Source organism: Solanum dulcamara, chromosome 9 (genome assembly GCF_947179165.1).
Source record: "Solanum dulcamara chromosome 9, daSolDulc1.2, whole genome shotgun sequence".
NCBI classification, from domain to species: Eukaryota; Viridiplantae; Streptophyta; class Magnoliopsida; order Solanales; family Solanaceae; genus Solanum; species Solanum dulcamara.
The window spans coordinates 7194567-7221166 of NC_077245.1; the positions used below are offsets into that span (position 1 = coordinate 7194567).

The following is a 26600-nucleotide window of genomic DNA, read 5'->3' on the forward strand; positions in this document are numbered from 1 at the left end:
AATTAATATGGACTGGAGGGAGTAGTAGTTTTAATTTATGATCTAATATTTTACTGCCTAAGCTGTGGAAACCAATATTTGGCACATCCAATCTACCTTCTGGATTAGCCTTTTTTTTTGACAATTGATTAATTGTTGCAGCTTGATATGGCTGCATTTGCACGATAGAAATGTTTGTATGATATTTGAGATATGGGTCATAATCTTTGTTGTCCTTCTCACTGCAAGATGTTAATTGTTGAAATTAGCCTTTTTCTTTTTATCTATTACCAGCGAAGCTTGCCGACATTGAAGACAATGAGGGGGAGGGCACTCGCCATTTCATGGTCAATGTCATTGAACCACAATTCAATCTTCACTCAGAAGATGCTAATGTAAGTTGATTATCTGCTAATACTTCAAAGCTGTGTTAACTAATTGGATTGGTTATGGGTCATAGATTCCTAGTTTACTGTGTTCTTATTTACTCTTGAGTCATCGGCATTTGTTTCTTTTTCCTTTTTGATTGAAATCCTCTGATCCTTATGCTTGCTTATAGTATTTCCCTTTGAAGGAAGATCTGCATTGAGGTGTTTAACCATTCATGAGACTGGGTAAAAGCCACACTTATTAGTTATTTGTTCCTACTCAATGACATCTTTACCACGTTGTTAGCTTCTAACGATTTTTGTCCTTCATTCTAAAACCTAAAATCACATGGAGGAAAGTTGTCTCAAATGACCTACAATCTCTTTGAGTATATGCAGACGGTAGATCTAGCAAAAAATAGGATACAATGGAAGAAAAAGCTCCATATAGGCAAGATCAATTAGTTGGGATTATGTTTTAGTCTACTTGGTACGTTTATTTTAGGTCTTATGTTCTCCGGGAGTCTTTTAGTCCTGTCAGAGATTTATATGTCAGTAGAAAATGTAGAGAACTATTAGTATTTTTTCACTTTTTTTTTTTGTATAATGTTGTTGGTCTGAGATGAGCTTAGATGAGTGACAATGGGGTTGTCAATGGTTCAGTTTGGCCGGTTATTTTAAGAATTTTATACCATAAGGGATAACACTGGGTATGTTATTGTTGTTGTTTTACCATACCGCTTTTTCGATTACACCATTATGTTTAACCAAAATTAAATTTTTCGAACTGTCTTAATTATCTTGGTTTGTCTTCGATGTCAGTACAACTTGATTAATTTTCGATACCCTTATCTTTAAAACGTCATGTAAGAGTTGCACTGTTGTTAGAATGTCTTATTTGTTATGTGAAATAATGTTAAGCCTTATAACACATAAACTATAGATTAAGAGTACCATATGCTCATTGAGTACAACTTTGACTACAAGAGCTTGTATACATGCAATCAAAAGATTTGATTTATTGGGCCTAGTTGCAATAATGCAGGTTGTGCACACCCAACACACTATTTACCAAAAAAAATATTGTAATATATTGGACCGACTACGGAGTTGCTAACTGAGAATTTGCAGTTCAAATGCTATAAAATCTGAAGAAGTAAGGTGTAGCATCACTAGTATTTCGAGGAAAAAAAGGAAGGCAAAAAAAGAGGAGAAAACATAACTTGGTGACTTCTACTGTAATTTGCAGGAATCAATTTAGTTTTAATAATTGTATAGTAGGTTTGGGGGTTGTAGTTATTTATATTTGAATCTATCCCAAGGCAAAAAAAATAATGTTTCATTATCTTTGAACTCAATATATAAAATACATTTTATACGATATAATTTATTCAATTCGATTCAGTTCAGTATTTTGTCTTTTATTTTTATAAATTAAAAACCTACCTAATTATTCGGTACAATTATAGTTTTATATCAACACTTACAGTTTTATTAAAACAAAACAAAAAAAACCTTAATGATCAGTTTGGTAATGTTCAGTTAGGTCGTTTTGGTACAATCTCTGTAGTGCTTCTTCTGTTTCCATTTTTCTAGTTTTCAGAATAATTTTACCATGTCTTCTTTATGTACTATCTACTTATTTTAGTTTTTTTAAAAAAGATTGACATAAAGCCAAAATCATGTAGGCTATTAGTTCTCGAATATCAAAGAAAGGAAAAGAATTCAACCTTGAGAATTCTCTCCTGGATTGTGCTTGATGGCTTGGGGTTGGAAAGGCTTTGCATAAGTCCCTTGTTGTGGCGTTAAGTGTTAAGCATGCAAAATAATTTGAGCATTCCACCCAAAACCTTAAGGCAATGGGCGGAGTAACCTGGGACATTATAAATCCCTTCAAAATCCTTACACAACCAAGGAGGGACAAGTATATTCATTAACACCGTCTTACATGTATAGCTCAGTTCTAGGGTTACACATGGATATGATTTTCTTTTCTGACTTAGGCCTTTCCCTTGTGAAGTAGATAGGAGGAGGCTCAATATGATTGAGTGACTCCGGGGAGACAAACGATCTCAACAGGCTAATGAGTGTGCTTGGGGCAATTTCATAGGCTGAATTGAGAAAGAGAAGCCCAGAATAGCTCCGCGGGCTGAGTTGAGAGAAGTTTAGAGTAATAGAAAATAAAAAGAGGAAGTAGTTGTGAAACAGGCTCACCATAGTTTGACCATAAAAAGAAACTCAGCATCCAATTAGAAACCTAAGCCAATAGGAGGCACTTTGAAAATACGTACACAACCACATGAGGGATAATGTTATTCCTTAACGAAGCACTTTCCTTGATCTCTGTAAGACTTATGCTTCCCATATTTGCCAAGGTTGATGGGCAATTCCCATTGTACGACAACTTCTGTTAAAGCAGTTCTCATAACCTTTTCAAAACCAAAATGTGTTTGCAATTATTAATAATTGAATAGATTTTGAATACTACTCTCTACAGCTTTTACTGTTGTCTTCCCCTCCGAAAGGTCATTCAGAGCCTAGTAAGTAGAAACCACTATGCAGTAACGTACGCAAGATTATTCATAACGCTGTCACATTTTAAAATTAAAAAAATAAAACACAACGTCATATGGGAGGGGGTTGGAGAGCTATAGATATCACTTTGCCTTTCAGTGGTCTGTGGAGGAATATCAAGAAGGAATGAGATTATTTTTGGGAAAATGTCTCATTCAAGGTCGGAGACGGAAGTAGAGTAAATTTTTGGGGATATATAGCTGGTGTGGGGAAATATTATTAAAAGATGAATTTCAGAGATTGTACAAAATATCTTGCCAAAGAGACTCAACAATACAACATATTTAGGGGGACACAAAGGTGGTCTTTTGGGGACTTTGAGATTTAGAAGAGAATTTCAAGATTGGGAAGTGTTCGAGTTTCAAAGTTTGATAGCCTTACTTCTTTGGCAAGTCAATCTGGTTGATAAACCCGATGCTTGGTGGTGGAACCCGGGAAATAATGTTCTATGCAAAGTCCTACTCTGAAAATTTTTGGTTAGGGAGGAATATGTTTTCTCTTGTAATGCAATATGGATACCAATGGTGCCAAGGAAGGTGTGCTTTTTCACTCGGCTAGATGCTAGAGAAGTGATTTTGACAGCGGAAAATCTTAGAAAGCGGAAGGCTGTTTGCGTTCAGTTGGTGTTACATGTGTAAAGAAGGGAGGGGGGGGGGAGAAGGCGTGAATCATCTTCTTCTACATTGTGGGCTATCTATGAGGTTATGGCGGGATATGTTCAAATGGTTTGACACTCCCTGGGCAATGGCAAAAACTGTGAAAGAGTTGATGTTCACCTTGAAAAGCAGGAGGAGAAGGAGAGAAGATGAAGGGCTTGGATTGTGGTTCCACTTGCGTTGTGGGTTTCTGGAGAGAGAAATAGAAGAGCTTTTGAAGGAGTGGAGTTGAGCTTCTCCCATTTGAGGAGAGACTAGTCTCTATTCCCTTATTTTCGTTTGGTGCACACATAGAGTGCCTTGTTATATCGATGATTGGGTGGAGTTTGTAGATAATCATATCTTTTTGTAGATGCATTACCTTCTGGTATACCCCTTGTATACGACCAATTTGGCCATGTTTATGAATGTGAATATATTTACCTGGTAAAAAAAGAAATTAAAAAAGAAATATAAATAAATCACAACTCACATAAATTACTATACTCTTCACGATGAATTTTCATTTTTGAAATTGTTCAAAATAATCTCATTAGAAATTTTACCAATTTTTTTCTATGTAAGACGCCGAACGATCACTAAAATAGTCATCATTCATTTGATTTCGCAAATCGACATAAGTCGATTTTATTGACGAGAAAGAAAAAATCATAGCACACAACTAACTAGGGAAGCAACAACATCCTTTCTTTAAGGAGTCTAATATTATCTTGTCGCAAATAAATGAAATCATTACTTTGGACTGGTTGGTTCACAATTTTGTTAACTTCTAAGAGGTCCACTGTTTGAACCTGGACAGCTTGTGTCCATATCCTTTTGTAGGCGTGAAAATTTTTAAAACATAAATGAAAGAGATGAGATGCTACTGAGTTTCGAACTCACGACATCCAACTGACAAATGAGGCGCCTGACCAAATGAGCTGCAGTGCTCTTTGTGTCAAGCGGGGTCACTTTACTATATTTTCTTCTTTTTATTTTTCTTCTGCCTTCCAATCATGTATTCATATTTAATAAAAACTTCGGCGAAGCAGTGTCATGTGGCACCCCTTGGCCTAAGGTAAATCCGCCCCTGCCACTATGAGAGACACTAGGAGAGAAACTTTAATAGTTTACAATTACAGGTAAAAGTGTGTTCTGTATCCTACTTTTTCTTGTGAGGGGTACACTTTATGCACACTGTAAAATTGTGTCATGTGAGATTGTTAGCTGGGTGCTCTTGTTGAATGTTTGATTTCCTTCTCTTGGCACCATCTCTTGAAATTTCTGGATATAATTTCATGGATGAAACAAAAAAATTCAAAATATGCCAAAAGAAACATGAATGTATCTTATTTGAATACTCCGCTGCAAGGCCTCTTGTCTGCAGAAACATGTTTCGGGTCAGGACTAACGTGGACCACCTCTTTCATCTTTCTGCTTGCAGTAGATGTATCTTGTAGATCTCAACTAACATTTTGGATGGAATTTTTCTGGTGATGCAACTCTTACTTATGCATACACTTTTTGTATTCACTGATTCAAGTTTAAGCATGAAGCTAGATGAAATTTTGGTCAAGTTAAATTTGTTCGACTGGAATATGTGAGATGTATTTCATGCCTAAGGTTTTTGAATAATCTGCTTCTGCTAATTAAGAAAAAGTAGGGGAGAACTTTCCAAAATGTGAGCATCACCAGATGAGGACACTTTTTTTTTTGATGAGGTAAATTATTTTGTTAACAATTGTGGGAACCTCATATTTTAAAAAGGAACCTACACCATAATATCATTCTAAACAAAAGAGGTCCAATCCTCTATACAAATAGGGACCTCGAAAGTACACCAAAAGGAAACTAGAGACAAAAAACTTGCTCCACTCCTTCAACAACTCTCATATTTCTCTCTTTCCAAATAACCCACATAATTGCTAAGGGGGCCACTCTCCATGTCCTTGGACCTTTTTTCTCTCTAATGAGTCCAACTTTTCAAAAGCTCCTTCACTGTGCCCAACATCACCCATTGCATCCCAAACAAGTTAAGGGCCACCTTCCGTAACCTATTAGCCACTTTCAAATGCAATAGTAGATGATCTACAAGCTCGCCTCTCTGTTGCACATAAAACACCAGCTGACATAGGTAATCCTCCTCTTCCTTAGATTTTTCGCTGTTAAAATCATGCCCCTTGCCGCTAACCATGCAAACAAACACACCTTTCTTGGATCTCTAAAAACCAAATGGATTCGTGAGGGAAGTCCTTTCTCACAAGCAAACTCTAATAAAGAAAAAGGGGGATGAGGACATTATTTTCAGGAAAAAAATCTTAGGGATTTCGATATCATGGAATGTTACTGGTTAAAGAGTGCACAATGTTATTACACAACACCAGTACAGGAGTAGCAGAAAAGCAATGGAAATAAATAAGAGGAAAGAAAGAAGAGAAGAATAAATAGATTGAAGAAGAAAAGGAGAAGAGTAAGAGAGAGAAAAGGGGGAGAGAGAAAAGGGGGAGAGAGAAACACAGTAGGATTTTAATTCCAAATCAATATATCGGATGTTATGCATCAAGTCTCCTAATGGAGGTCTATTTCTATGACAGCAATTTCTTAACAAGTTTGAACTCTCAAAAATTTAGAGCTCTATATTTAACGGAAGATATTAGACTATTTTCCGTATATCTATTTCATTTCCAACTAATGGATAAAGATAACAATATTAAGTGACAGCAATATGTTCATGACTGCGTCATGTTTACCAAATGCCTCTTAAATTTGTTTTATCCTGCAGCATTGACTCCTTGAAGGTCTTAGAAGTACCCTACTCTTGTAAGACTAAGAGCCTGTTTGGATTGTCTTTAGCCTTTTCTAACAAGCCAAAAGTCAAAAGTTAGAAATCCTAACTTATGACTTTTGGCTTATTTTTATCGTTCAACTTAAAATAAAGTGCTTATAAGGAGTTTTGGGCTAAAATTATCCCTCATCTATGGGAGTAGGTTCATTTTGGTCCTTCAAATATAACTTGAGCATTTTTAATCCCTTAACTTTGCTAAAGTTGAGCACTGTTGATCTCCTTAGCAGAACCCGTTTAAAAGTAACAGTGTTAAACCCATGTAACACTCACGTGACTTTTAAAATATAAAACCTATCAGAAAAACTCATTCTCCTTTTCTAAGATTGTGTTGTCGCACCTTAAGGTCATTTTGTTACTACCGTAAAATGGTTACTATTTTCGAGTGGGGCAGATTGTTTCGTTCTAAAGTATTGTCTTCTGATATAAGTAGCTACTACTATATTAATTCTAAGAAATAAAGAAGGCAAGAAGAAATAAAATGTGCATCAATCAAGAAAAGATAGCATTGTCAGTTGAAATTTGCACCGTTAGAAAAATCGTTCTTGCCGTTAGTTTTTAACATTATGTTAGGGAGACCAAAAGTGCTCCACTTTAGCAAAGTTAAGGGATTAAAAATGCTCAGGTTATATTTGCATGACCAAATAAACCTACTCCACTCCCATAGATAAAGGATTATTTTAGCCCAAAACTCTGCTTATAAGCACTTTTTAAATTTACCGAAACACTAAAAAAGTGCTTAAAAACACTTAAAATAAGTCAATCCAAACAGTCTCTAAGTCTCTAATTTCTTAGCCATGCCCAATTGGAAGTGGTTGCCAAATCATGACTCTAAGCACAAAAGAAAGGGGAAAACCTAATTAACTCTATTGCAGTTCTTTAATTTTTTATTGATGCTAATGCTGTTTGCACTTTTTTGTTTTAACAGGGTAGATTTCTGTTGGCGGCTGTGAGTGGCCGTGTTTTGGCTCGTTCATTCCATTCAGTTCTATCCATTGGCTATGAAGTGATTAAACAAGCTCTAGGTGGAGGAAATGTTCAAATTCGTGAATCTCAACCTGAAATGACCTGGAATCGCATGGAGTACTCTGTGATGTTAGAACATGTACAGGCACATGTTGCCCCAACTGATGTAGATCCAGGGGCTGGATTGCAGTGGCTTCCTAAAATTCGAAGAAGCTCACCAAAAGTGAAGCGCACTGGAGCTTTACTGGAGAGAGTCTTTATGCCTTGTGATATGTATTTCCGCTATACTAGGCATAAAGGTGGAACAGCCGACTTGAAGGTATTCCCTGTTTCTAAATTTTCTGATGACCTAATCATGTCGGCTTATGTTGTGAGAACTGTATTCGACTTCTCAGATCAATTTTTTGTTACGTCATATGTTTTCATCCCTTGATTTTTATGTCACTTGATTCTCAATCATGACTATGTGCTATACTATTGTCACAGGTGAAACCTTTGAAGGAGCTTTCATTCAATTCACATAACATAACAGCAACAATGACATCTCGCCAGTTCCAAGTTATGCTAGATGTCTTGACCAATCTTCTTTTTGCCCGGCTTCCAAAGTAAGGACTGTTCTTAAGATCTTTAATCATTAACATTACTAAACTTATTATTGTATTTAACATACTTTCCAAGAACTGCAATCTATTCCTCATTTTGATCCTCAGAAGCCTCTATTATTGTACTTGGTTGTGATGAGTTGCATCTCCATATTTTATCTTAAATCTTTGAACATAATTAATTTGAAATTCCTAAATCAGGCCTCGAAAAGTTAGTCTGTCATATCCGGCTGGTGACGATGAAGATGTTGAAGAGGAGGCTGATGAAGTTGTGCCTGATGGTGTTGAAGAGGTAGAGCTGGCAAGAGTGAACCTAGAACAGAAAGAAAGAGTGCAGAAGTTGATCCAGGATGATATTAGGAAGTTATCTCTTTATAATGATGCATCTGCCGACAGGAACTCGGTAAAGGAAGACCATCTTTGGATTATAACTGGTGGAAGGTCCATATTGGTAAGACAAGAACTTTCTGAAGCACTTCAAGATTGTTTAGATGTGAAGTATGATGTAATTTCTTTTCAAGTTTGAGAAGTTGATTCTGAAATGATTTCTTAAGTCTTCTCCTATGATATGCACTCCATACTAGTTGTTTCTACGAGGTACAGTTCCCACTATACCGTGGAATATCCTTCAATGCCATGGCCTGTCAATATGGCATTGGACTTCTATAGGGAAAGCTAAGTTTTTGAATTTGGCAAGAGTTTGAGATCCATGGCCATGGTTTAGTCAAAGGTCATATGACATGGAATTATGGGCATTAGGGCCCATGAAGGGCTCCGTAATTGTCCTCCTTTACATACCTTGGTTCTTACATCATGTCCCTTTGTTGGGCCTGGACACTTGTCAATCAGATGATCCCAAGGAAGAGTTGAATACATATTGTTCACCTAGGCTGATCCCTTCTTATTGTCTTCCATATGTCATTAGTGAAAATAGGTCACAAATCATCTTGCAATAATTTCGTCCCATCACTACCTGATCCTAGCAGATTCGTAAATTTCCAATGTTCTTCCTGTTGAATTAAGAAGTTTTACATTTCCCTCTTTTCCCGAGCACTATCATTTTTCACAGACTTTAATAAGTAATACTGGAGGCGATTAATGAGCACAATCATGACCCAGTCCAACCATATGCCTCCACTGGTCCAACTTCCTATAAATTACACATGGTCAATGTGTGCTTACAGGCTAAAATGATTTGTCTGAGTTGGATGTCAATAATGATGGATCGTGGAAACCCTCTCAATAATGAAAGAAGCCAATAATAGACGTTATCATGATCCTCTTGACTTACTTTTCTTATCCATAGTTTCTCCACATATCATAAAAAAATCAACTCCAATTTACCAATTTTTGTGAACAGTATGTCATGAGATAAGCTTGCTGCACCTCTGTCCAAGTTTCAGGTTGCTTTGAGAATTCTCCTCCCTTTGGAGGTTTTAAAGCAATCTGTTCCTGTGCACTGTAGTGATACAAATGTGGTTTTGTGTAATAAGCCTTACAAATACCTTGATTTCAAGGCTTCTCTTCTCTTGATTTAGTTTTACTGTTAAGTTGTCGTTGACTAGTTATAGCTGAGTCGCACGTGCCTATTACTTTTTTCTCAGTTCTTTGGTAATTCTCGTTGATTATTTCCAGGTGAGAAGTGACTGGATGTAGCTTTTTGTTGTTTGCTTTGGAGTGGTGTCATTCTGATACTATATGTTTTAAATTACAGTCTCAGTGTGTCAAGGAATTTCTTGAAATGCTGTATAGAGAGGCTCTATCTGTAGATATGTGCCCTTATTTTCCGTTGTTTTGGAGAGTGCAGTTACCAGTGTAATTTAAAAAGAAAGTAATTAGAAAAAGATGGTAAAGAATTTTGACAGTCTACTGTCTTTTTTTGGTGAAGTAGAAGTCTTGGTGGCTCAAAGGTAAAAGATATTCTTCAAAATGGTTCAGTGGTTATTTCTACCCACTTGAACCTACACTGTTTCAGTGTAAATAAAATTGGTATGTGTGCTTAGACTCCATGTTCGAAAAACCATATATGCAACAATATGCAATCCAGTACCATAGATTTTGAAGAGCATACCTGCTTCTTATAGTTTGCATGTGGTAAGTCACTAAGTTGTGTCCTTTGGTAGTGAAGCCTGTGAAGTTCAAAAATTTCTCGGAGTTCTGCTTTGAAATATATATTCATTACAATAAAAGGAATAGAAGGTACATTAAGTTGAAGGCATAAAAAAATCAACTTTCTGCAGGTGCAAAGACTGAAGAAAGAGCTGGTAAATGCTCAAAAATCTAGAAAAGCGGCATCTTCTTCTCTCAGGATGGCTCTACAGAAAGCTGCACAACTCCGATTGATGGAGAAAGAAAAGAACAAAAGTCCTTCTTGTGCTATGCGCATCTCTTTGCAAATTAATAAAGTGGTTTGGAGCATGCTCGTGGATGGTAGATCATTTGCTGAAGCTGAGATAAATGACATGGTGAGTCTCTACATTGGCTTCAGTGCTTTTGGTTTTATCCTTTCTTGGATAAGTTCCTGTAGAGAGTTCTTGATCAGGGTAACACCAGTTTAAGGATGATGATTATCAGTAGGATCATCTATCAATCTAACCGGCTGCAATATTCCTGACATTCTCACAGGAAACAAATAACGCATACATGTATTGCTGGCTTGTAGGTCTGACAATGTTTAGAGTTTATGCTTTTTGTTTAACCTGTCTCATTGCGATCTCATTTTGGTTCTTGTACAGCCATATTTCCTCCAACAAAAAAGAGAAGAATCTGAATTGTTAGCACTCGAAGGTCTACACAATTACATAATTACACTTTAGAGTAAACTACAGCTAAAGTTTCATTTATTTTGGGGGGTTAAAAGTTGAAAACATTAAGGTCATATTACATAAATTGGAGAACTTTTGTTGCAGGGTTTCACCTTCAAATAGATCAGTTGTAAATCCATGAATTTTGTATCTCACTAATTGGGTGTCATCATTCAAATCTTTTATTTAGTGCCAGACTTAGGGTTTATCAGATATTGCATTGCTGGTTCTAGTCATTTTAGATGGAAATAGATTCCAATACCACAGTGCAACTTTTTTCTACAGTTTTATGTAGACAATTACATGATAAAAACTGAAGTGGTGTTAGTGAAATTCAATACAGGACCCTGACACTTGAACTTTAAATTACTGTGTCCTTTATGCAATCCCTGAGGTGTTTAAAAAGTTATCTTGCAACCAGAAACTGTTCCATTGTTAATAAACTGTAAAGTATCATGTCAGAGGTGTTTAATAAGATATCTTGTGACCAGAAAAAAACTCTTTCATTGTTTTAGAACTTCCGTTATCTTCCTTAATGCTCCTACACTTTTTTTTGCAGACGTTAATTTATCACCTTTAAAGTTGGGGTCACTTGAATCAGAAGGAAAGGAATATAATCTGCTGTTTCTTTATGCAGATATATGATTTTGACCGTGACTACAAAGATGTTGGAGTTGCTAAATTCACGACGAAGTACTTTGTTGTGAGGAACTGCTTACCAAATGCCAAGTCTGATATGCTTCTATCAGCATGGAATGCTCCTGCTGAATGGGGAAAGTATGCAACAATTTCAGTTTATTTCCTGCTCTGTATGTTGCATATCTACACTGTATATTGCTTATGCTTCCATTTCTATGGGTTGGCGCCATGTTGGAATGACAAAGGGAAGGCTATAGTAAAATTCACTTCAACTTATGAATTAGTGGTAGCTAAGACATATTTTAAGAAGGGGGATCTTGCCGAATTACTTATAAGATGGGGGTAACTATAGGCAAATAACCTTTATCTTTACAAGTAGACGAGATTGAAGTACATGCAAGGACTATAAGGTTATCTTGGGAGAAGTGATGACCACCCCAACATAGGTTAGTAGTCTTAGATGTAAAGCTAAAGAGTAGAGTGAGAAAGGTGACGACTTGCAAACGACCGCGAATTAGTGGTGGGCATTAAGCGGTGCTAACCAGTTAGTGTTTCAACAAGAAACTACAGGAGAAGGAAGCTTGGGACGTAGAGGGAGGAGACACAAACATCCTATGGAAGGAAATGTTAGGTTGCATTTAAAACGTAGAAACTTAAAGTGTTAGGTGTGTTTAAAGGTCTAAGACCTCGACCACAGGAATCCTGATGGTGGAATGAGGAGGTACATGAGTAATGAAAGCTAAAGTAGAGTGTTATAGGAAGTTGTTAAAAGCAGAAGATGATGAAGCTTTTGAAGAATACAATAGAGCTAAGAGGGAAGCTAAGAAGGTTAATTAGTAAAGGCGGGAAGCTCTAGATGGCTTGTATCAAAGGCTAGGGACATGAAGAAGAGAAAGAAATGTTTAAGTAGCACGATTAGGAGAGAAGAAGGGTAAGCCATGTGACGTGTATTAAGGATGAGTCAAATCGAGGGTTGACCGGAGATAACGAGATAAAAGAGAAATGGAGGGACTACTTTGATCAATTGTTCAACTCGAACCAAGAGAATAACATTTTAGACCCCCACATGTTTGTGAATGATAGTAACTTTAGCTACACTCATAGAATTAGGATGTCATGAAAAATATGAGGATTAGTAAAACTTGTGGTGCTGATAGTATTCCATCATAGGTTTGGAAGTGTCTTGGAGAGGTCTGATGGGTCTCCAAGTTATTCAATGTCTTACTAACAAATGGTAGGATGCCCAATGAGTGGAGGAAGATTACCTTGATTCTGATTTATAAGAACAAGGGAGATATCCAAAGTTGTGCGAACTATTGTGGTATAACTCCCAAGTCATATGGTGAAACTCTTGGAAAGAGTGAATGAGAAACACTTTTTTTTTATCCCTGGTAGATCTACAACAGAGACTAATTTGTTGCTAAGATAGATGGAAATCTATTGCAAAAATTTGAAAGATATACACATGGTATTTATTAATCTAGACATATGATGGAGTACCACACAAGGTCCTTTGGTGGATAATGGAGAAGAAGGGAATTCATATCAAAATATAAGATGCCATAAAGGATATGTTTGAAGGATCATCACTAGCGTGAACAGTAGATTTACACCAGAGATTGTCATTGAGACCCTACTTGTTTATCCTAGTTATGGACGAGCTAACCAACAGAATGTAAGATGAGGTCCACAGTGTATTCTATTTGATGATGACATGGTGTTAGTTGACAAAACTGGCGAGGGTATCAACCAAAAGCTTGAACTATGAAGAATCACTTTAGAGTGCAAGAGTTTTTAGGATAAATAGAAGTAACACTGAATACATGCATCACAGGTTTAGTCAAGCATCAGAAGAGAGACGTTGAGGTGGACTGGATGGGATTGCGATGCCAAAATGCAAACAATTTAGATATCTAAATGGAGACAAATAATGGATGCGGCCCTGGTGGCAAATAAAGTGGTTAATTCCATAAAAAAGAATGGTGAGCCCGAAATTTCATGTAAGCTAGATCTTGAGAAAGCTTACGATCATATGAATTGGGATTTCTTGGACTACATCATGTCGAAGATGGGTTTTGGGGACAAGTGGAGAAGATAGATCAATTGTGATTCTTGTTGAGAATACTATTAAATAATAAAAGTGTTCTCTCTCTAACAACTTAAGCTTTTAGATGAGATGGTCACACACTTTAACATGGTATCAAAGCAGGCAGAGGTCCTGAGATTGAATCGCATTGCTACCCAAATCAAAAAGAATTTCCGTGTACTTGGCCCATGAAAAAGAATCAAGCCCGCATGTGAGGGGGTGTGTTGAGGATACAATTAAATTATAAAAGTGCTCTCTCTAACCGCTTAAGCTTTTAGATGAAATGGTCACATGCTTCAACAATTCTACTGCCAGATTCTTTGTTATGGTGAATGTGAGTCCATGTGGTTTGTTTGGGAGATCGAGGGAATTAAGACTAGGGGATCCTTTATCTCCTATGTTATTCGTTTCGGTTATGTAGGCATTGAGCAAAATGATGGATTGGCCAGTCAGTGGAGATTTTTTGAAGAGTTTGATGCTTCATTAGAGGTCATCGGAACGTGACAGTTCCACTTCTCACAGATGATACATTGGTTTTTATCATTGGTGACAGATCCTTATTTGGTTCCAGGTTATGTCAGGCTTTAAGATTAATCTCAATAAATGTTTGATTACTCTAGTGGGGTTAGTGGATAATGTTGAGGAGATGGCACATGTTATGAATTGCAAGATAGGTACTCTTCCCAGCTTAGGTGCTTCTAACAAAGATATTGCAGTGTGGAATTCAGTGATTGAGAGAGTGGAGAACCGGCTAGCAGGTTGGCAGAAAAGGTATTTATCGAAAGAGAGAAAATACTATTGTTCAAAAGTACTCTTTCCAACATTCCTACTTATTTCATGTCATTTTTACAGGCTCCTGGCGAAGTGATTGAAGGTTGGAAATACTTCAATGTAACTTTTTGTGGGGCACAACTGAAGGTATTAGGAAACATCACCTCGTGAATCAGGAAGTTTTCACATCTCCAAATGAATGGGGAGGTTTGGAGTTAGAGATCTCAAGGTGTTCAACAAAGCTCTGTTAGATAAATGGATATGGAGATGTGGTGGTGCGGGAGAATGTTTTTTGGAGGGGTGGGTGGGTAGCAAAGAAGTATGGCCTAATGGAATGAGGATGGAGGACTAGTAACATTACAACACCGTTTGAGTGTGGCTTGTGGAGGAGTATTTTAAAGGTGTGGGAAGACTTCTGTATACATATCCTTTTAAGGCTAGGGATGGTAACAAGATTAGTTTTTTGGCACATAACTGGTGTGGGGAGAACATGTTGAAGGAAGCCTTCCCTAATTTATATCGTGTATCTGGCCAAAGAGAGATGCTAGTCCAACAAATTTGTAAGTCTCATGAAGGGGTTTTCTCTGGGACTTAAGATTCAGAAGGAACCTTAGGACTGGGATATGGAAAATTTTCACAATTTGATTGAGTTTGTGTATGGGCTAGATACACCCAACAACTTGTCGGATGTATGGAGCCAGAAGGAGAGCAGAGATGGTCTATTCAGGGTTAGCTCTTTTCATAAGAAGCTACTAATGAGAGAGGAATGTTATTTATATGGTTGGCGGTTAGAGGTGCAATCTTAACTATGGAAACATGAGAAAGAGGAGGATCAATTATGTCAGTTTTTTTTTTGTAAGAGTGCAGGTGAAAATGATGATCATCTTCTTTCATACCGTAAGGTGGTTAATCCGTTATGCAGGGTGACCCTGCATTTTTTTGGGGATGTAATGGGTGATGTCGAGTACAATGGCGGAGGTTGCAAAGTTGGATTCATAGGAAGCTAAAAAGAAGCCAAGGGCATGGAGTATTGCCCCTTTAGCAATCACATGAGTTATTTGGAAAGAGAGAAGTAGGAGGGCTTTTGATGGGGTGGAGCAAGATTTTGTAAAATTGCAAAGAGTTGTTTTGTCTCTAGTTGATGTACTTACGAGGTCCCTATTTGTATACAAGATTGGATCTCTTCTGTTGAGAACTACATCTTGTTGTAGGTTCTCTTCGTTTTGGTATATGGCTTATATACAGGGTTCCCATTTGTTAATAAAATTATTTACCTTATAATAAAACAGGATGATTGAAATGGAGAAGTGATACCGAGATTGGATCTCCTTTGTTGAGAACTACATCTTGTTGTACGTAGGTTCTCTTCGTTTTGGTATATGGCTTATATACGGGGTTCCCATTTGTTAATAAAATTATTTACCTTATAATAAAACAGTATGATTGAATTGGAGAAGTGATACCAAGGTGTTATGTGATAGATAGATACCTACAAAGTGAAAGATAAGTTCCACAAAACGACTAAGACCGGCAATTTCATATAGTAGTGAATGTTGGGCTGCTAAAGTCCAACATATCCATAAGATGAGTGTTGCAGAGATGTGGATGCTAAGATGGGTGTGCGGTCATACCAGATTAGGTAAATAAGATTAAAAAAGACTACATTCGCCAAAAGGTGCAAGTACCAGGGGGTAAATGTTCTACAATGCAACTTTTTGCCTCTACCTCCATAGTTTAACAATTGACTTTAGCATGATCATTGAATATTTGTTAATCATTTCTTAAACTTCAGTAGCTAGTCGATTTGGTGCCATATCTTACCATATGTGCCTCATACGGAATATATGTGTTTTAGGGAATGCTAATCTGTGGCCTTAGGTGTTGCAAGTATTCTGAAACCACAATTTGCTTGATTTTGTACCATTGAATCCGACCATGTAGTTTCACTTTTCTTGTTTACAGAAAAGTGATGCTTCGAGTGGATGCTAAGCAGGGTGCTCCAAAAGATGGAAACTATCCTCTTGAACTATTCCAGGTAGTAATGCGTAGGATTTTAAGCCTTTGTTTTTATTTTGACTAGGCTAACTTGTCATGGTCTGGAACTTTACACTTATGTGGTGTTGGTCATGACGTTCTTCACACTGAATAACATGCCAAACTTTTCTCCTGGCTGTTGAGTGGGAGATTAACCCTTTCTCAAATTTTGGCTTCTTTTATATAATACTATAACCTGTTTAGATTCCTCCGTTGCACAGGTGGAGATTTACCCCTTAAAGATTCATTTGACTGAGACTATGTATAGAATGATGTGGGAGTACTTTTTCCCTGAAGAAGAACAAGACTCCCAGCGAAGGCAGGTCTGTGTAATGTCCATGTATCAGAAATACGGTGCCAATAAGTTTTTCCTCAGGTGAAGATTAACGAATTGACAAGATATTGTTGTTAAATGTTTCTGTGCTTACAGGAAGTTTGGAAGTTTTCCACTACTGCTGGCTCCAGGCGTGCACGGAAAGGCTCATTAATGCAGGAAGCACCAATGTCAAGTAGCCATCTAACAAAAGATCCTCAGGTCTCCACCAAATCAAGCAATTCTGCATTACCAGTTACATCGGCAAATCAGTTGTCCTCTTCTGCTGATTCCTCCCAAGTGAGTCCCTGATCCTTGGTTGGTTGTGGGTTGCTTCTTAGCTAGATAGGTGAAGAGTGGATTTTAATCCCTTCGGTGTAAATTTATCTTACAGATCAGCAAATTCTTCAGTATTTATGCTTAAATCCGATTTTCTTTATCATTATTCTCACATATTTCTTCTTAATAAGCATGAATTTCACTTGCCTGAACATTGCAGGTGTCAAAGTTGCAGAACTTAAAAGCTAATATTGTTTGTGGTTCAACCCCTGAGCTAAGACGAACATCATCCTTTGATAGAACATGGGAAGAAAAGGTAGCTGAATCTGTTGCTGATGAACTTATGCTGCAGATGCACTCCTCAAGTGCTACTTCTTCAACAAGTGGGCCCTTTGCTGGTATTGAGCAGACAGATGAAGGTAACAGAAACAAATCCAAAGAATCAAAACTAATCAAATCTGGCCGCTCCTCTCATGAAGAGAAAAAGGTGGGCAAGACGCAGGATGAGAAAAAATCTAGGCCTCGTAGAATGAGAGAGTTTCACAATATCAAGATTAGTCAGGTCAGTCCATTATGTAGGCTAATAACTAATTGTAGTTTCGTCAGTTTTTTCTGTTTCGGAACTGATACATGTTTAATATGCATGGGCTAGGTTGAGTTACTTGTTACATATGAAGGATCAAGATTTGCTGTGAGTGATTTAAGATTGCTGATGGATACATTCCATCGTGTTGAATTTACGGGAACCTGGCGGAGGCTATTCTCAAGAGTTAAGAAGCACATCATCTGGGGAGTCCTAAAATCAGTAACAGGAATGCAGGTTAATTCTTTTGAAATTATCTTCATCTAGGTTTCATGATCTGTAATTATTTGATATTTCACCACATTAAATATATTTTCCCATTGATGTTTTAAGTATCTGCAGACTCTTAGGTTGCCTTACGAGAATCCAATACTTGAGTAACCATGTCCTCGTATACTAATGCAGGGAAAGAAGTTTAAAGATAAAGCACATAATCAAAAGGAAACTTGTGCTCCTGGTGTCCCTGATATTGATCTTAATCTCAGTGATAGTGATGGTGGTTCAGCTGGAAAATCCGAGCAGAATCCTTTATCCTGGCCTAAGCGTCCCGCTGAGGGTGCAGGTGATGGTTTTGTCACCTCTATAAAAGGCCTTTTCAATTCACAGCGTCGGAAGGCCAAGGCGTTCGTGCTTCGGACAATGAGGGGTGAAGCAGAAAATGAGATAACTGGTGACTGGAGTGAAAGTGAAGGAGAGTTCTCTCCATTTGCTAGACAACTAACCATAACAAAGAAGCTGATTAGACGGCATACAAAGAAGTTCCGTTCAAGAGGACCAAAAGGTTGGTGAAGCTTTTTCGATGTTGAAAGTATCCTGTTCTCTCTTTTGGAGTCCTATTATTTTCCTCTTGAGAAGATCTAATGTCGGATGCCATTTTTCCCTCTCTCCTGAGCCAGCAGAACCCAGCATTCATAGTTTGTTCAAAACACACAATTTTATGATGTCTAGGTTGCGTAGTCACAGTTGATATTACAGTCCCTAGTTCGGTCTTACAGTGTGGTCCATTACTTTTTAAGCTATGCTTTAAAGTATATTTTTGATTTCCTATCTGAATCTCGTTATCTATTGAAAGATTGTTACTGACAGAAGACCTTTCCAGGTTTAACTTCTCAACAAAGAGAATCACTTCCTTCGTCGCCAAGAGAGACCACCCCATATGAAAGTGATTCATCAAGTGAATCTTCGCCTTATGAGGATTTCCACGAGTAGATGAGCTTGAAGACATTGAAAGGACATGTGTTATGGGATCCAAAGTGGACTGGAGCAATCCTTGGTTATATATAATAGTCTGCTATGATAGCAATTCCAATTGATTAGGATTTGGTGACATCCTTGTCTCCTACTTAGACAGTATGAGATGCTCACATGTTGTTCCAAAATCCTTAGGCGAATATTGCGAGAACATGCGAAAAGAAGTCTACAATTAATAACATTTCATTGCCTTCTTAGAGCTCTGGACTCATCCTGGAAACCTAGCAAAGGTGAGTCCCTTTTGTTGCGGTCAATTCTTTTCTTCTTTAGCCTTGCATTTATTGTATTACCCAACACAAACGACATTAGGACTTGTAAGAGTCCATATTTTTTGTAACTGCATACCTATCTTTAGTGATAGAGAAAAGGTTTATAGTTTCTACTACATGTACAGTAGACACAGAATAGAATTAGAATCTGTTCCCTGGAAAAAAAAAAATCTGCATTGTAACAGTGGAGATAAAATGGAAATGAAAGTCCAACTCTTCAGTCTCATCAAAGCAAAGAAATAGTGCATGATTTCTAGTCTGCCTGTGCTTTGCTTCTATTATTTATAGACTTCTGATGTACTGATTCAAGTTCTTCATATGGAGTCAAAAGAAAATAATGTAAATACAAGCTATCAGTTATGTTTAAACAAAAAACATGTTAAACACCACTTTGATGTTAGAGAGAATTTGATCGTACAGTGTGGTTACAGCTTTTGGTCGGTGCAAAATCATGTGATTGAGGTAGTTTCTTGATGTGTGGTTACCATGTTTAGATTCATTTTTCCGCAATGTAATTTTGACGTTTCTATCTTCATTGTTCAAAAAGGCACTTATCAATTCTTTTTTTTGAACTGTCAAGTAAAGAGAAAAAATGAATGCCTGTCACGCCTCTACCACCAGCTTCTGTTTCGTTCTAGCTCTATGCTCTATCTGTTATAATGGTTTCTTTATCTGCATGTCTACCTCTAGATAATTTTCTTTTTGTTATATATTACAGTTACGATAAAAACATATTTAGTTTTTTTTTTTTTGTAATTCTGCGGGCTGATATTCTTCTACTGTTGAGTTTCTATTGGTTTGTCCTTGGCATGAACAATCCAGTGATCAAAAGGTCACAATTCTACAGTTGAAAGAAAACATTTTTGTCAGTTTTGTCCACTTAGGTTCTTTTGTTCTGTGAGATCGTATAGTTAATTCTTTTCCAGCAGGGTGGTGAAGTTATACACAAGTTAGATACAAACAAAGATGAGCTCACCATTTTATAACGAGAATTGTCTTCCCTGAAACATGATGCTACTGAAATTCCTTTGTCATACAGTGACCAAAATCCGTGCAAAAAGAAGTCATTGGGGGTTCCAGTCCCCATGCCATGTAGGCACTAATAACATAAGCTTATAAAGATCTTCAGATTGTCCAGGTTTACAATTAGTTGAGAAAAAGGTTGACAAGATTAAAAAAATATGATGAACCAAGTCCTCATTTTTATTGATATTTTTTAACCGAAAGATGCATGATGGCACACCAAAACCAAGAGCGAATGAATCCACATATTTATACAAAAACTTCAGACCTAATTCTGTCCTAGAATTATCCCCCTAATTAGGGACTCCCAAATCACAAATTTTGATAGATTGTGAGAGGAATTAAGCTGTAAAATTAAAAATTATTTTTGTTCTTCTATTTAGTGGTAAATAATTGAGATTAATAAGTGCTACAAATCTTCAAAAACATCGCATTAACCTCGAGGGTAAACTTAAACCGTAATAGTACTCTAGCCAGTATAATAATAAGATTTAATTCTTTTCCAAGTGCATTTAAAGATGGGAGCATAATTGCATGTCAACTTACATCCTCTTCTGCATGAGTTCCAATTTTAGTTTGTCTCCTTGTTACTTATTTATTGTGAATCGTTATTGAGCGGATATTTTTTAAAAAATAAATAAATACAACACCTGCAAAAATTATATATATACACACACTCGCTGAGTCCGTCAGAGAAATTGGCAGTAAACACATCCTACCACAAAGCGCCACTTTTGGCCTATAAAATTTTTGGAATCCCCTTTAGGTCTTTTAGCTTTAAAAAGTGCCCTTTAGGCTCCGGACTCTACGATAATACATGCATAAAATTCGACATTAGCAATTCAGTGTCTAGTTAATCGATATTTGTACAAAATTCATCATTACTTGTAAATATTTGGTTAGACATTTTCTATGTTCATACAAATAAGTAGAGACCCATTTTCGTATCAGGTGGATTAAATGGGTATAAGAGACCTGGGTTAAAGAAGTCAGAAAACCAAAGACACCTTATCAGTATTAGCAACTTGTTCCAATATACAGAGTCAAACTACATATATATACAACCAAAAAGTGTAGAATTCCAAATAGTTCGGGATGTACAGGACACAATTAATCACACTTCGTATGGATTGGTTTGGCACCAATAATCTTTACTTACTCATTTACAGCCATCAAATTTTACACACCAACAGCAACCATTCCAAATTTAACAGGGTCAGTTTGAAATAGTAGTCTCTCCAGAAAGGTTTTCACTTCAATCAGGTAAGTCACAACAACTTACAGGCAGTCAACCTGTGCATGGTTTAAAATGTTAGCAAGCCAGAGACTCTGTTCAGCTAATGGTGTCTTCAAGAATCAAAACTTACTAGTCAAAGTTTGCAGGAATGACGAGCTCAGCTTTGGAAGCATTTCCAAAATCAACTAGAGTTTCCTGCAGACCCAAAATTTCAGTGACAAAAATGCATTTTACAGATGTACAGCCATCTTTTGGACTAAAAAGATCCAAATAGTCTTCTCATGAATAATATTAAGGAGAACATTGATAATAAAGCCGTGCAATAGTGAAAAAAAAATCAGGAACTACTCTCACCTGCTCAACAAGATTGCTAGAAGAACTAATGATGCCCACAGGAATATCATTCGCAAGATTGCTACCAGAGCTGAATAGGTTCTGAACCAAAACAGTGAAGTTTCCATAAGGTAAAATGTTATAACATGATGTTTATATATACACTAGAAAATGTTACCTTCTCAAAAAGAAAAAGAAAAACACTGAAAATAACACAGTTACAGTGTCCAGTTTTTATTGCATTTGGCTCAATGGAATTAGAACTAAATAAACATGTTAAGTTTTTGTAACTGCACCTCATAAAGTGAGTCCATTCTTTCTCGTTTCACCGTCTTTTGATCATTATATTTTTGTGTTATTTTCAATTAGATTTTAACGTGTACTACAATATAACCTATGAGGAGGCATTTCAACCTTATTATTGAAAAGTGTGGTACAGTATAACATACGAGGAAATAGTTGATCATTGATACAGAGTCTTACAAAACCAAAACATACTTTTTCCACATCAGCACAATGACCAAGGGATCCTTCAGCAAATGCCTTCACGGGATTGTCAGGAGTTCCCTGCATGCAATATAAGATGCCTGAGAGATGATTAAGCTCATATTTGGTGGAGTATTTTGTAACAAAATGCTTTCATATATGTCCATCCTGGCAATTTGAGAAGCTTCCCCCTTTAAAATTGGACGTGCGATATCCATGGATGTCTTCCCCCCATGGACAATGCAAAACTTTGATCTTCTCATGTATCACGAACACTAAGATGAATGGATAAGTTCAAAATTTTCAGGAGGTCCTTTTGGTGAAGGAGAAATAGCATGTATTCAGCCAAATAACAGGATACTATATAAAGCATAGAGGATTAAGTTCTTCAGATCATTAACATATTTCTCATTCTTGCTGATGGAACATACCAGTTCGTTTGGTTCAACTGAAATTTTCCTCCCTGCCTTGCTTAGGTCTCTCAATGTTCCCTATACATCCAACAACACAGGGCCATTAAAAGCTTGAAAGAAGTTAAGTCCAAGAAAATAGAATGAACAAATATTGGTTAAAAGAATTAGAATGTACAAATCAGCTGACATGATTTGGCAAAGGCAAATCTATTTGGTGATTCTTGCAATTTTAGAGAGCAGACCCAGAATGTAGGTGATAGCAGGTTTATTCAAACCTCTCTCCCAAAAGAAATGAGAGGAAAATCATCAAGTCGAGTATCAAGAAGAGGTGGGGGAGGGAGAAAGATGAATAGAATGCAGGAATGCTGTCACGTGAAAAACCAAACGATCAGAACTTCATGACAATTAAAACACAGAAAAAGCAAAGGATGTCTTGCAAACCTTGTTTGCCCACTTAAGTCCACATGCATTGCAGAGTGTCCTTGGTCCATATGGCCCACGTCGCATTGCTGGTGTGCAATTTTCACTCACACCACAATGGCGACACTTTCCAGGACTAATAATCCAAAAAAGAAATCAAGCAGGAAAAAGCATTGGTCTTTAGACGTTATAGTAGAAGCAGTTGCAGTTACTAGAGGCTGAAGCACTAAAAGTGAGAAAAAATGTAAACTCACATAGTTTCAGAATGTTGTGTGCCATCTCCTTCAAGGCTACTCTTGGCTGAATCGCAGCTAGAAGTTCCAGAAGTTGATTTCAAGGATGCAAATTGACCATTCTTCCTATGCATCCTAATATACATGGTCAAGTAAGTTCATTACTCAAAACCTCAGTATCTGTATCAATAAATGCTCTAATTAAACAGTAATAGACTCTGGTTTTCACATAGACATACACTTTCAGGGATAAATTCTTTAAATTCTACTTTTACATAACAAATCGACCAAGTCCATATTTCTTCTTTTATAAAAACTAACAATTAGTTCCAATCAAAATTATTGACCTTTTCATTTTTCAGTTTGGATGAATACTACACCATCTAATATATGCAAAATCCTTGCATGAGAAACCAATGATACAGACAGGATCCTTACGCAAAACGTAAGATAAGAGACCAGCATTTAGCTGATGATATGACATCATAAGGACCGATATTGCAAATACACTATTAGATAAATTCTATCAAAGAAGTACAAAAAAATAAAACATTGAGGACAAACAAACATCATGTTAAATTGGTCAGAAAATGACATTGACATCAGGGTACCAAGTACCAACACTAGAATATGAAAGAGTTTGTGGAATAAAATAAATCAAAAGAAAGCGCGCTAATAAAAATTTCTATTACCAATGTCATCTTTTATTTATTTGTTTGTAAGTGACAATTTCACATTTTCAGATATCATTGCCAGGTTAAAACTCAAAGAAAACCAAAAAGGGAAACAGGGCATATCATTTTACCTTTGAGCGACCTCTTTTCTGACACTATATCTAATTTTCTTGTCAAAACATCTCTCCTTTCGCTTCTCTCGGAACCTAACCAAAGAGGCAAATCTTTTCGAAAGATTAGCTTGCTTTGGCAAATCCTCAACCTAAAAATAATACTGGTCATCCAAGAGTATCATCAAACTATGTAGTGCAAGTTAAAGAATTAGTATAGAATACCTTGTTGTCGAATGGAAGTTCAACAGTGGGCACAGCAGTAGGAATGTCACATCCCCCCAATAGTAAGAGCACTGCTTGCACCTGTATTTACCAAAAGTAAGCCAGTGTCAATTTCCAGAAATCTCCCAACTATATTCTTAAGAAATATGTTTTTGAAGTAATATCTAGTAAACGGGCACAGTAGAAGGAAATTCTCAGCCAAGTTACTACATCCAAATTTATTCTAGGATGTAGAGAGTAGAGTTATCTAGACACCATTTCTATAAATTATGTCATTCCTTAGTTGGACTGGGAAGGGCCAAGAGACTAAAAGGGGGATGGAAAACTTAAAGAATAACAAAATTCTGTTAGAAATATGATAAAAATGACCTTTTTCCACTTGTAGGCCGCTTTTAAGAGACGGATAGAACAAAAATGAATCTTGCGGCAGAGAATCAGAATTGAAAGAGCAAAAACGACCAAGGAACAATTAACTCAGATGCCTCATCAAGAAGCCCTTGATGTGCAAAAAACAATTAGAAGACTAGAGTAGAGAATTAAAAGCAAAATATGTTCTTAAAGGAAACAAGACATAAATCTGTCCTGAAGAGGGTGGCTGATGTTGAGAAATACAAAATCCAAGGTTTGAATCCCAGCTACAACACTAGAGCAAAAGTTGTACTCATTGCTGTAGTAGGCTGTTTGGTGGGTTAGTCAAGGTACGTCCAAGTTAGTCAGCCACCAAAATCATCCGAAAATAATACATAAGACATACAGATTAAAAAATTTGTCCTGAATCATTCTCAAATCCGGCTTCAACAATTTCCGATACTTCAACTAATAAATAAATAGCAGGACTACAAACAATCGCAAAATTTACTGAGTGCAAAATATATGAAGTTACCATCATGTCAGTAGCTAAGAGTATACTCAAAATGCACTACATTTGCACACAACAATTATTGTATTTACAAAAACTGATGAAGCATAACACTTTGTTTGGATAATTGTTAACATGACACATCTTATTGTATTGTATTGTATTATTTTGATGAATACAGCATTTGAATAAATTGTATTATTTTCCGTTGTTACATAATGTCCCAACACATCAACAATTTAAAGAACAAACCTATAAGATATATAAGAAAAATATGGTATGGGGTAGAGCTATTATAAAGGGTAGAGTAAAGGATAAAATAGGATTATTACCACACCAAATCGGTTGTTGCATAAAATGGAACTTTTCGTCATTAGATAACAATGATTAAACAATAAGATAACAATGATTAAACAATAAGATACGATAATACTTAAATAACAATCAAAACCATCATAACCGCACAATAATAAAATTGGCAAAGCACCTAATCTATGATTTGACGGGAAGTTCCAAAAACAGAAAATAGAAGAGCAACTAAATATCTATCTAAAAATAGAAATTACCTTATCAGGAGTGACTGCAGGGAAAACATAGACTTCACCTTCAAAAGCAAGAGTAAGCTCACTAGTTCTAGAAACTTCCACAACTCCACCTGCTCCTCCGTACAACTGTTTGCTCTGTCCTCCATATTGATGGTGGTTCAATACCTTCATGCTTACATCCTCCACCTCATCCATAGTCTCTTCCCCTCCATCATCCTCATATGCGCCGTCTACATCGTCGTCCTCCTCCTCCTCCATCACCATCCGTATCGACTGCAGCGGCGCGTGATCCTCGTACGGACGCGCCTGTAGTGGCCGTGGGTTCTCCACCATCATGATAATCTTATATAAGCATACACACCATGAAATCGAAAACCTAATCCTTCAAAATCACGCTAATTTCATAACAAAAATCTCTTTACACAACCAAAAATTTCTACGAATTTCTTCGTTTACCTGCAACATATGAATTCCTAAATTGATTTGCGATGAATTTCTCGTTCGAATTTCATGAGCAAATTCAGATACAGAGAGCGTTTTTTTATTATTCTTTTGGTGCGATGGAGAAAGCAAAGAATGGTGATAATAAGGATGACCAGGAAAGCGTGAAGAAGAGAAGGGTCTTTTTAACAAACAGAAAAAAAACACCCTGAAGATGGTAAAATTTACAGCTTCTGCCATTCTTGTTTAATTCTCTCAAAGAGGACTCTAGAGAATTAAGGATACGAAAGCAATATAACAAAAATGAAGTAAGTATGTTAATAAGTGTGAAAACACTATAAATCCTTTAAAATGGAGGGTAAAAAAAAAAAAAAAAAAGTAAGCATGTTAATGTCGAAAATAATGAAGAGAAAGAACACTAACAATAATAAATAATATAAAAAATAAAATAAATGAAATAATAGATAATATTAAAATTAAAAAGTAATAAGATAGTAGAAACGTAATAATAGATTAATTGTGAAATTATTTATTCAAATTGGATTCAATCCAGATTATTTATTCTTAATAGATTAATGGCTCAAAATATTTACTCTCTCACCCCAC

The 26600-nt window shown here is 36.6% G+C and overlaps 2 protein-coding genes across 4 annotated transcripts in view; one reads left to right on the forward strand and one right to left on the reverse strand.

Annotated features, from left to right (window-relative positions):
• LOC129902341 (protein SABRE) overlaps window positions 1–19251 on the forward strand; it is a 56790-nt gene extending 37539 nt beyond the window's left edge. For both annotated transcript variants that reach the window (XM_055977559.1, XM_055977560.1), the window contains 13 exons: window positions 274–374; window positions 7327–7683; window positions 7851–7969; window positions 8168–8417; window positions 10207–10431; window positions 11408–11547; window positions 16229–16301; window positions 16522–16623; window positions 16731–16913; window positions 17113–17454; window positions 17545–17712; window positions 17881–18256; window positions 18575–19251. In XM_055977559.1, the coding sequence (XP_055833534.1) occupies window positions 274–374; window positions 7327–7683; window positions 7851–7969; window positions 8168–8417; window positions 10207–10431; window positions 11408–11547; window positions 16229–16301; window positions 16522–16623; window positions 16731–16913; window positions 17113–17454; window positions 17545–17712; window positions 17881–18256; window positions 18575–18684 (2546 nt within the window). In that variant the 3' untranslated portion in view covers window positions 18685–19251. The remainder of the gene's footprint in view (window positions 1–273; window positions 375–7326; window positions 7684–7850; window positions 7970–8167; window positions 8418–10206; window positions 10432–11407; window positions 11548–16228; window positions 16302–16521; window positions 16624–16730; window positions 16914–17112; window positions 17455–17544; window positions 17713–17880; window positions 18257–18574) is intronic.
• A 1747-nt stretch (window positions 19252–20998) lies between these two features.
• LOC129903339 (GATA transcription factor 19-like) lies at window positions 20999–26142 on the reverse strand. Of its 2 annotated transcripts, none has more exons than XM_055978871.1 (10): window positions 25575–26142; window positions 24150–24230; window positions 23946–24076; window positions 23162–23275; window positions 22929–23043; window positions 22506–22565; window positions 22072–22155; window positions 21610–21690; window positions 21386–21450; window positions 20999–21311 (listed from the first exon to the last, which is right to left on the reverse strand). In XM_055978871.1, coding segments are annotated over exons 1-10 (1047 nt in total). In that variant the 5' UTR covers window positions 25890–26142; the 3' UTR covers window positions 20999–21310. The 2 variants fall into 2 exon arrangements, with proteins under 2 accessions (XP_055834846.1, XP_055834847.1); XM_055978872.1 differs by having other exon boundaries at window positions 22087–22155; window positions 25575–26140.
• Between the last annotated feature and the right edge of the window lie 458 nt (window positions 26143–26600).